This window comes from Geotrypetes seraphini, chromosome 17 (genome assembly GCF_902459505.1).
Source record: "Geotrypetes seraphini chromosome 17, aGeoSer1.1, whole genome shotgun sequence".
NCBI classification, from domain to species: domain Eukaryota; kingdom Metazoa; phylum Chordata; class Amphibia; order Gymnophiona; family Dermophiidae; genus Geotrypetes; species Geotrypetes seraphini.
This window is the reverse complement of record NC_047100.1, coordinates 34,689,198-34,700,985: the sequence shown is the minus strand read 5'-3', so window position 1 is coordinate 34,700,985 and position 11,788 is coordinate 34,689,198. Positions and strand designations below refer to the sequence as shown.

General features: G+C 39.9%; 2 protein-coding genes across 10 annotated transcripts in view; one reads left to right on the top strand and one right to left on the bottom strand.

The window, feature by feature from the left end:
* CENPP (centromere protein P) overlaps positions 1-11,788 on the bottom strand; it is a 366,797-nt gene that overhangs the window by 193,774 nt on the left and 161,235 nt on the right. The window lies entirely within an intron of this gene.
* ASPN (asporin) overlaps positions 1-11,788 on the top strand; it is a 51,202-nt gene that overhangs the window by 13,336 nt on the left and 26,078 nt on the right. For all 7 annotated transcript variants that reach the window (XM_033926057.1, XM_033926054.1, XM_033926059.1 and 4 more), the window contains one exon: positions 11,053-11,322. In XM_033926057.1, coding sequence (XP_033781948.1) covers positions 11,076-11,322 — 247 coding nt within the window. In that variant the 5' untranslated portion in view covers positions 11,053-11,075. The remainder of the gene's footprint in view (positions 1-11,052; positions 11,323-11,788) is intronic.

Sequence of the window (11,788 nt, the reverse complement as noted above, 5' to 3'; positions counted from 1 at the left end):
GAATATAGTATAGAAACATAGAAACATAGAAATAGACGGCAGATAAGGGCCCACGGCCCATCTAGTCTGCCCACCCTAATGTCCCTCCCCTAACCTTGCCCTGTGAATAGATCCCATGTGCCGATCCCATTTGGCCTTAAAATCAGGCACGCTGCTGGCCTCAATCACCTGTAGTGGAAGACTATTCCAGCGATCAACCACTCTTTCAGTGAAAAAGAATTTCCTGGTGTCACCTCGTAGTTTCCCGCCCCTGATTTTCGACGAATGCCCTCTTGTTGTCGTGGGACCCTTGAAAAAGAAGATATCTTCCTCCGCCTCGATGCGGCCCGTAAGATACTTGAACGTCTCGATCATGTCTCCCCTCTCTCTGCGCTCCTCGAGCGAGTATAGCTGTAATTTGTCAAGCCATTCTTCGTATGGAAGATCCTTGAGTATATGTAAACCGCTTTGACAGCACCCACAGAAGGGTGGTCTATCAAATCCATGGCCCTTTACTCCTTTAATTTGATCTAGTAGAGAGAATGACATGGTGACAGAATTTGTCCCTGTCCCCACAGATATCTGCGGTGTCATTCTTTAGTGTCTATCTCAACCTTAGTCCTTCTACACCAACATTCTTCAATGCAATGCTTGAGGGTCAGTGACAACAGGATGATTTTCCATGGTTAACTGTGGGGACATGGACAACTGTCCCCGTGTCATTCTCTGTGGCAAATCTTAAGTTTTTATGTAAGCCAAGTGTAGGACAATCAAGCTATTGTGACATCACTGATGAGTTTGGCTTTTAGGCATTGGTGGAATGAGGCTTTATGACATCACAAGCTCAGCTCTTTGGGTTTCTACAAGGTACTTCTAACCTGGGCTGGCCACTGTTGGAAACAGGATCCTGGGCTTGAAGGGACCTTTGATCTCTCCCAGTATGAGGAAATCATCCCATGTCATTCTTTAGTGTCTATCTCAACCTCAGTCAGCCACTGTGACATTACTGATGAGTTTGGCTCTTAGGCATTGGTGGAATGAGGCAATATGACATCACAATCTCAACTCTGGAATGTTGCTACTCTTTGGGTTTCTGCCAGGTACTTGTGACCTGAATTGGCCACTGCTGGAAACAGGATACTGGGCTTGATGGACCTTCGATCTGTCCCAATATAAGAAAACCATCCCATGTCCTTCTTAAGTGTCTATCTCAACCTCAGTCCTTCTACACCAGCATTCTTCAATGCAAGGTTTGAGGGTCAGTGGCTCTGGCCATTCAAACTCAAGATTCTTCCCTCTCTTCTTAAAGAATGACATAGGGATGGTTTTCTACAGGGAAGGTGACAAATTCTGTCACCTTGTCATTCTTTCCTTACTATATCCCAGCCAAATTGGTAGTACATATACTGTGTAACCAGATGAAATATAACACCACCAGAGCTGACAGGTTTAACAAGACTCACTACATTAGAATGCATTGGGGTTTTTTGTTCAATGATGATTACAGCTACTACAGAGAATCTGGTTTTCATAACAGACCTTATTATGTAGCCAGGAAATCTAAAAATAACCTTGTTAACAGCCTTCCACAACTACAGTAGCCAGGTAGGAAAACAGTGTTAATAAATTTATAATGAAAACAGGCAAATCTATGGCTATTGCCTTTGTGGAAATATTTATAGACCATGCAGAACTACATAATATTACTATGCTCTACAGATTGTAGGTATAGAAATTAGCTATTTAATTACCACGGCAAATGAATACATGCATTTGTAAAATTTTCAGAACATTTGCCAAATTTTAAATACCATTTTTAAAATATATATATATTTTTATCATGCAGCCAATAACAGCTTTAGATTCCAATCTGCCTAGCAACCTTAATCCCTTGTTTGAAGCAAAATGACCAATCTTAGCTAACATCATTAGACAGAGATGATGTCAAAACAGACCAGATTGCAAGCTCTAACCATGAAGGAAAAGTCAGAAGAAATGGCTGAGGTAGAAGTTGTACAAATCAAGATATGCTTTGGGCATAATAGGCAAGGAGTGGGGCTGGGAAGCAGGAAAATTATTTAGTGAAAGTTAAGAAAAGGAATGTTGGTCTTACATAAGGTCTTAATCCATTGTTATAATTTACTGTTAACTACTGATATCATCTATTCCTAAACATATTTTGTGTTCATTTATATCTTTCATAACCGATTTGCCTACTATACGCCAATATTTTAAATGTACCATGAAGCATAGCATTCTGTGTCTGTTACAAGTATGAGCGCCGAAATGCTATAGAACACAAATTCTTTGAAAACATTTCACCAGAGTACCAGTTTTCCTAATTTTCATACTTTAGAATCATATAAATTCATTTCGTAATAGTGAACTGTGCTAAAAGTCCAATCAATTAATAATGCTAAACAATTTGTTTTATAAAATGCTAGTTTTACAATTAAACTTTGTTCATTAGCAACATTTAGTGGCTCTTTTACTAAGGTGTGGGCTTGGTTTTGCACAAATCAACACATGGTGCATGCAAATCCTGCACAGAGGTGTGCAAGAGCATATGCTCTGCCTTTACCCCCAAGCCAGACCCTTAGAGCATGGGCACTTCATTATAAGCTTCGACAGACAAGAGTGGGTCTAAGATAATTGGTTCAGGCATGCAGTAGCCCCAACCCGAAAATGAACAAACTAGTCACCTGTACAGCACAACCCCCTCCCCTTCTCAAACTCCCATCCACTTCCACCAATATTCTCAGACCTCCTTCTTATACCCCAGTCCAAGCCCCCTGCCAAATCCAAGCCTGTCTCAAATTATCCAGTAATCTACGCCACCACCCCCAGACCTTGCCCAGAGGTAATCCCTAGTAGTGTACTGGGCCAGAACAGGTGTGGTCCTCCTCCACTCCCACTCAGTGAAGCTCAGGGTTCAAAAATGGCAGCGATGACCCCTAGTGGTACTACTGCTAGAGGTCAGTCTTTCCATATAAGCCTGGGAAAATATTTGTGAGGCTTGGATTCAGGAAAGAGCTAATCAGAAGAGGCTCCAAAACGGGAATAAGTGGTTCAAACCAGGGGGCTGAGAAAACTATCATGAGGATTGGATCAGATTGGGGCAGGGTTGGAGGTTCTTTCTGTCAGTCCTCCTGAGGTGGATGAAAGTACAGCCACTCTACCCGCAGTCATGATAAGTAGCTGTCAAAGCCAACCAGCCCTGTTTAATTTAAGATGGTATTTTGTGGACCATTTCTGTATTCTGTCTACAGCTATCAATTCCTTCATAGCCAAACTTGTTATGCTCAAATCTACTGGGATTAGGAATAGGATCATACAAAATCCAATATAAAAGGTAACAAAAACTAATGTCACAGCTATATTTCAGTTGTTACCAAGCCAGGCAGTGGAAGGCACCTACAGAGTATCTAGTAGTCACAAACATATGGAAAAAAAAGCCTCAAATTTAAGTAGCAGCATAAATACAGAAACTTCTAGCTGCCTTCAATCTTATCACTGGCATAAAAAAACTCTACAGAAAACTTGCTCCATATCTCAAAAAGGTCCAAACCACTGTTTGTACACAGGAAAGTTAACTTTAGCTGGAGAATCAAACGCTCAGTTCATAGTCCCCAAATGAAGTCAGCTAGAAGTTTCTCTATTTATACTGCTACTTAGGTTTCTGACTGCTAGATACTCTGCAGGTTCCTTCCACTGCCTGGCTTGAAATATAGCTGTGACATTAGGAGTAGGATGCTATCTGCATAAGAGAAAAAACATTTCCCTGGCTCTAGGATGATTGAGTTTAAGGTGGTCATGAGGATGTTTTATTGAAATGGTGAGATGGGTAATCCTTGAGGAGCTCCAAATGGTGGGGACCATTAGGCAGAGTAGGTACCATCTTTCAGTACTCTGTATCGTCTCATTACTAGAATCCTGAGATTCCTTGTTCAGATAATCTGTTTAGTAATAGTGTGTGGTTTACCATGTCGAATGTGGCCAAAACATCAAATTGTAGTAGTAACATTTGTCTGTCCATGTTTATAGCTGATCATACCCTGGATTCCAGATTAATCATGTCTCTGTACTTTGTGAGTTTCTGAAACAATATTAAGAGGGTAGTAGCAGATTCTAGCACGTAATGTACTCTTTTAGTCAGGCGGCAACTACAAACTATCAGTTTTGTTGCAAAAGGTATACTTGCTATTGGTCTGTAGCTTGTCCTTTGAGATAGATCTTAGTCTGTTCCTTTTGGAATGAATGCGAATATTATTTCACCATATCCCTCTGAAAATCATCCTTGTCTCAAGGTGGAATTGACCATTTCCATTAACCAGTTTAGTGTTTGTTCTGACATGTCTTGGTATAGATAGGATGGACATGAGTCTAATTGGCAGACTGTATCAGAAAGTCTACTCACTACTCGTCTTATTTCTGTTTTTGATACCTTATTAAAGGTTGACCATATACTGTCTATTGGTATATTGATTAAGTGTCTTTTGGATGTGACATCCTCTGGTGGATTAACAGTGCTAGCATAGCATGTTAGCTTTTGGGAATTTTGCATTTGGGGCATTTGTAGAAGAGTGGTTGATTAGTTTTCTCAGATTTTTGAATAGTGTTTTATATCTATCTGGTTTAATCATCCCAATCATATCTGAAAAATATTTGCATTTGTGTTGTTTAATTTGGCTGTTGCAATGTCATAATGATATCCTCCATTTGTCTCTGAGTTGTGGGTCTCTTGAATTTCTACTTGCTCGTTCTAATTTTTGGCATTCATTCTTTAGATTTCTTAGTTCCGCAGAGCAGAGAATCATGGTTTTTTGTCATCTCTAGACAATTTTTTATCTACTAGTGGGGCTACAGAATCTAGTGTGGTCTCTAATGATTGAATCTATTTTTTACGGTTTTGGTCTTGGTTGGGATTGATTTCTTGCAGGAAGGGTTTCATTTTATACACTTTTTTTCAAAAAGATGGTAAGTGGGATCAAAATGGAAATGTTCCAAACAAAACAATAAGGTCATACTCTCTATTACATAAAGGGCTCTTTTACAAAGGTGCGCTAAGTGTTTTTAGCGTGCTCTTAGTGCGTGCTGTAATACCACACGCGCTAAACTTTAATGCCTCCATAGAGCTTGCGTTAGTATTTTTCATTTAGCGCATGGTTAGCGTGCGCTAAAAACGCTAGCGCACCTTAGTAAAAGAAGTCCAAAGTGTGAACAGAAAAGGAGTGAAAAGGATCTCAGAAACCAGCTTGGTAGTCGGTAAATAAACCTAAGGCAAGACTTACAAGGTTCCACATTTCAGTCATCGATCCTTACATCCATCACCTTCCTCACGAAAAACAGGCAGCAGTTATTATGAACCCTCGCTAAAGCCATTATTTTTGACGAAACAGGTCCTTCCGGGCTGTGGCTGCCTGCATCACTAAGATAAGTGATTGAGTTCTTTTTCTGGATATATGTTTTGAGGCCATTGAATGGAAGCAAATTAGATATTTTTCCTAATAATTTTTAAAGAAGAATTTAAATAAATAGTTTTAAAAATAAAAATCTCTGGATTAACAAGAGGAAGATAGTGGCTGTAAGGATCGATGATTGAAATGTGGAACCTTGTAAGTCTTGGCTTAGGTTTATTTACCGACTACCAAGCTGGTTTCTGAGATCCTTTTCATTCTCTATGTATTAGACTGGGGGACCTTGTATTGTTTTATTTGAGGGTTCCATTTTATCCCAAAATAATTGGCCATCAATCTTTCCTCTAGATTTAATTGATTTTCCTTCTGGCTTTGGGATTAGAGTGAATCTACACAGAGAGTGGTCTGGGATAGTAGTTTTGGTTCATTTGCTGCGAGTGAGGCCCAATACTGTGTGTGAAAATAAGAAATTATCAAGAAATTGTCTTTGATCATTTATTTATTTATCTCAGGTCTTTTCCAAAGGCATGTTGAGGTCACCTAGTAATATTGAGCGGGGCATGATAGTGCAGCTTTGAATATAAACTCAGACTTTTGGAGCGATTTTAGACCAGGGTCCAGGAGGTCTGTAGCGATTGCACCTCCCTTTTTCTTCACCTGTTGACTCATATCATTTTGTATCCTGCTGGGCATACTTCCTGGATTAGGGGATCAGAATTATTTTTGAGCCATATCTCAACAATAAATACAATTCCAAATTCAGATTCCACTGTCATGTCTCAGATCAATGAGGTTTCATTGTAAATAGATCTTGCATTCATGTAACAGCATGGCATAGGTATCGATTTTATTAGATGTTCTGATCTTACATAGGCAATTGTTTTCTTAGATTTTTCTGGCTAGGTACCTACGTCTAGTTTTTCTGCATTGTGAATTAATTACCTTAATGTTTTGTGGCATGCTGTTCTCACAATTTGTTGTAAATTTTTGTGAAGATAAGAACTGCCATCTCCGGATCAGACCTTCGGTCCATCAAGTCCGGCGATCTGCACACGCGGAGGCCCAGCCAGGTGTACACGTGTCGTAATTTTAGTCACCCATATTCCTTAATGCCTCTCATAAGGAGATGTGCATCTAGTTTGCTTTCAAATTCTAGAACGGTGGATTCCGCAATAACCTCCTCTGGGAGAGCATTCCAGGTGTCCACCACTCGTTGCGTGAAGCAGAACTTCCTGATATTTGTCCTGGACTTGTCCGTGTCACACTGGACATTGTAAATAATTTTTTTTTTCCTGCTCTATTTTGTCGATTCCTTTCAGTATTTTGAAAGTCTCGATCATAGCCCACCGCAGTCTCCTTTTCTCAAGGGAGAACAATCCCAGTCTCTTAAGTCGTTCCTCGTATTCCAAGTTCTCCATACCTTTTATTAGCTTTGTTGCTTATCTCTGCACCCTCTCCAGCAGTTTTATATCCTTCTTTAGGTTGGACAAAGTATTCCAAGTGTGATCTGATCATTGCCCTATAAAGTGGCATTATAACTTTCTCCGATCTACTCGTGATTCCTTTCTTTATCATGCCTAACATTCTATTTGCTTTCTTTGCCACTGCCGCGCATTGTGCCGACGGTTTCAGGGTCCTATCTATCAGTACACCCAGTTCCTTTTCTTGTTCGCTCTTACCTAGAGTTGCACCTGACATTCTATACTCGTGTTCCTTGTTCTTTCTGCCTAAATGCATTACTTTGCACTTTTCCACATTAAACTTCATCTGCCATTTCTCCACCCATTTCTCTAACTGACACAAGTCACTCTGGAGTTCCTCACTATCCTTCTGCAATCTGATTGCCCGGCATAGCTTTGTGTTGTCTGCAAACTTGATGATCTCACTGGATGTTCTTTCTTCTAGGTTATTGATGAAAATATTAAATAAGATGGGCTCAAGTACTGAGCCCTGGGGCACACCGCTAGTCACTTTCTCCCAGTCTGAGAACTTCCCACTTATGCCCACTCTCTGCTTTCTGTTCTCCAGCTTAGTATATCTCCCTCTATTCCATGGCTTTGTAGTTTGCCACGTCTCTGATTTTTTTTTTGATTAACTGTGATAACTGGGATCTTATTTTTGAGGTCTGACACAGGTTGTAAGCTGAACAATCCCTTGATGGCTGTTAACCAATACTTAAGAGTAGTAGCCAAGGCATTGTGTCAGTTTAATGTGTGCACACCAGGTGAGGATTTGGCTTTCAGTTAAATTATGTTAAGCTGTTTCTGATGTTATAATCAGTTGTTGATGATAACCTGAGGTATTAAATTTATTTGCAAACAGTGATTTTGCAGTGGGTGGATATTAGTGTAAAGTATGTGGTTTGTATTGTAGAAAATTGCTTTTTTACTGGAGAATTTCTAGGTCCGTTACTCACAAAGGATCGGCTTCTTTGCTGATGATGATATTGGCCTCTCTTCCTATTGTGGGTGGTTTAGTCAGTGTTACCAGATCTCTTTGCACTCATATTGGTCTGCACTAAGGGACACTCAAAGGACCCTTTGGCAGGGCCGGTCAGTGGGAGGCAAGGGGCCAGTTCAGAGCCTTCCCCACACACTCTCCAGTCCCTCCCCTGACACAGTCTGTCTTCCAATATCTCCCTCCGCACACCGCCAACACAGTCTTTCTTCCAATGCTTTCCCCCTCTCTGATACCCCCCCAACATGTCATGGTTTCCAATGCCTCCTCTTAAAATCTCCATTTAAGTGCTCAAAACCCCCAAGTTAAAATGAAACCAGACTACCAATGCCATACTTTTCCCTAAACATAGAAAATCCTACAGGCTTAATATTCAAATTGATTTCAGTTGTCAGAACAACTCCTGGCCTTTAAATCACCTGTCTGGGACTAACCAGGCACATTCAGCAGCTATTAACAATATAGTACCACTGAAAATGCCAGGTGTAAGCTAAAGCCAGCTACTTTGCGAGTGTTCTGGGGTCAGAGTTAGCACTTAGCTTGCTAACTGACAATATTCCCTCCAATTATTCCGCAAGCAACTGAAAACCTGGATTTTCACTAAAATGTAATTCTATCCCCCCCTTACTCTTCTCTTCTATATATAAGTTCATGTAAACTTTTTTTTTTTTTTCCTTCTCTTCCTATATTTTAAGTTCTTGTAAACCATGCCGAGCTCCACAACATCCGTGGAGATGATGCGGTATATAAACTTAAGGTTTAGTTTAGTTTAATATTCAGCCCTTAAACTGGCTAAGATAGCCACATAAATAGAACTGAAAAAAACCCACAGTTCTATTTGAATGCAATTTGTAGTGCTGAATGTCGCACAGCCAGCTTTTAGCTGACTTTATAGCATCAGATATTCAATGCTGGTACCCAGACATGACCCAGCATTGAATATCTAAAAATAAAACTGGTAAGCAAAACATTGACCAATGCCAGTTGCATCATCGATCCCTGTATTTTTAAAAGTATAAGGTCAGCATCAAGTCCTCATCATCTTCTGAAGCAAGATAGTAACAAGTTGGTTCATGTAGGATCATCATCATCATCATAGAAAGTCTGATGAAATGCCATCAGGTTCAACCATCTCTGGTGATCCACTGTATTTTATATTCTCTTTGCATCTTGCGGTTTTGGACAAAAACTTTAAGGCTTCTCTCATATACCTAGCAAACAACTCTCTAAGTCAGTGATTCCCAATCTGGTCCTGGAGGTATTCCGCCAGACAGGTTTTCAGGATATTCTCCTGAATATTCATGAGACAGATTTGCATGCAATGGAGGCAATGCATACAAATCTTTCTCATGGATATTCATTGTAGATATCCTGAAAACTTAACTGGCTAGGGTGCCTCCAGGACCAGATTTGGGAATCACTTCTCTAAGTGTTAACAGCCTAGTAGTATTCAGAAAAACACAGAATTTCACAAGCTCATTGCTGTGTACATGTTCTCCAAATGTTCCAGTTTACTACATAAATGTAAAGGGTCTTAATATAAGCTACTCCAAATATGTATAAAGTTGAAACCTGAACTCCCATATCTGCTAACTGTTCCTCTTGATTTCCCACCTTGGCTAATACCTTTGGGGAAAACTAGAAAATTGTGAAATGGGAATTTATCAAATTGGAGAGTGCAAGAGACAATTGCCAATATATACATCCTAACAAGAAAACTAGCCGCTGTTATCAGCACATCTCTTGAACTGAACTGAAAGAAGCTCACTTACTGGTGACACATTTCTTATCTAAGTGCTGACCCGTCAGCCTCCTCCACAGATCACTGCTTGATCCAGCATCTCACTACTTGCTCCAGTCCTTACTACAGCTTCTTGCCCCACCTTGAGTACCATCAGGAGAAATATTTCTAGGCTCCTCTAAATTTTAGCTTAAGGTGGATGGAGGGTGGGGAAGGAGAACAAGTTCTACCATTTTAGGTCAGGAACACATTTAGTTCATAAAGTTTTTTCTGCTCTCCTGGATTAGTAGCAGTTACAGAGTAGACAGAACTATTGAGACATACTTATCCAGGATGTCAGCTGACCCTTCCCTCCAGGTAAAATACAAGGGTGAAAGCATATAAAAGAAGAATCTAATCTGAAAGAGAGAGAATTCAAGTAGGAAGGCTCTCGGAAACAGTGTCCATTCTTGGGAATTGTCTTAAAAACTTCCTTGCTTTTGACTCAGGAGTAATCTTAACAAAAGGAATGGCCTCCCAATGCGGACCAGGATTGTATCAAAATTAAAGAAAACATGAGATAAGCACAGATATCAAAGAGAGAGGAAGGAAATGTAGTTGGTATGAAAGGGCCATATGGTCTTTATCTGTTGGCATTCTCTATGCCAGAAATAGTACTTTGTAGGAGCTTCAGCTATAATCCTTTACCATCTACGATCAACATTTATACCAGCCATGAAGTACTGTATTTCTACCATTTTCTCGTTAAAATGAGCAGGAGCAAAGAATGTGCATTAAAAGTGTATAAACTGCACTTACTATTGGTATAGATCAGGGCTAGGCAATCCCGGTGCTTGAGAGCCGCAGGCAGGTCAGTTTTTCAGAATATCCACAGTGAATATTTGTGAGATAGAATGGCATGCATAACTCTCTCATGCACATTCATTGTGGATATCCCAAAAATCTGACCTGCCTGCGACTCTCGAGGTCTGGAATTGCCTACCCCTGGTACAGATGCTCAAACAAGCCAAAAATACACAGGTGTACTTTTTGGAAAACTCACATTGTGCTAACATTCTCCCATACAGGAATGTCTGCTTCTAGTGTGACAACATAAGAATAGCCTTCCTGGGTCAGACCAATGGTCCATCAAGACCAGTAGCCTGTTCTCACGGTGGCCAATCCAGGTCACTAATACCTGGCCAAAGCCCAAGGTATAGCAATATTCCATGCTACTGATACATGGCAAGCAGTGGCTTCCCCCTGTGTCTTTATCAATAAATACTATGGATTTTTCCTCCAGGAACTTGTCCAAACCTTTCTCAAAACCAGCTATGCTATCCACTATGGAATCTGCATATACTTTTAACCACATCAAGGGGGGGGGGGAACAGTTTTCAGTTAGGCCATTTTACCCTGGAAACACTTTTCAAACTGTCATTTTAGTTATGCATTCTATTTCTTTCTTTTTTTTGCCAGGATTTCATCATTAAGAAGACATCATGAAAGAATACGTGCTTTTGTCATTCTTGGCTTTGTGTTCAGCTAAATACTTTCCTATGCAGACAAAATCCATGTTTAAAAATGAAATAATGTTAAAAGATATGGAAGATGATGATGATGATGATGACGATAACACCCTTTTTCCAAACAAAAGAGCAGCGGCTTTTCAACCATCATCACATCCTTTTGGATTGTGTCCTTTTGGGTGCCAGTGCTCTCTACGAGTAGTTCAGTGCTCTGACTTACGTAAAAATCTTTTTTTACTTCACTAAAATTGCTTGTAGGTTTGATAAATCCAGTTTAGATAATTCATTATTTTCATCTAAAATCCCAAACTTAATGCAATCTTGTGAATGAATGCACAATGTAGCATAAAGCTTCAGTGTAGTATGTGCTAATTTAGTCAGTTCTGTCAGGTACGCAGAATATTTTATTAGTGTCCCCGAGCTAAGACCTATTTTTCTGTTTGTGGCCTAAAAAAGAGCAGGCATCCTGACTACAAAATTAAGGGGATAATCTTACGACTGAGCTGATATTGCAGAAGAACGCTTTATATGTTCAACTAGGCACTTATAAAACTGACTGAAGTCAATTCTTAGAAAATACAACATCTACTTTTAGGTAATATAGATTTAGGCTTGTTCGGGGATGAAATATCAGTATAAATGTGTAAAGATGCTTGAGGAAAACACAAATCATCAGAATGGCAAAA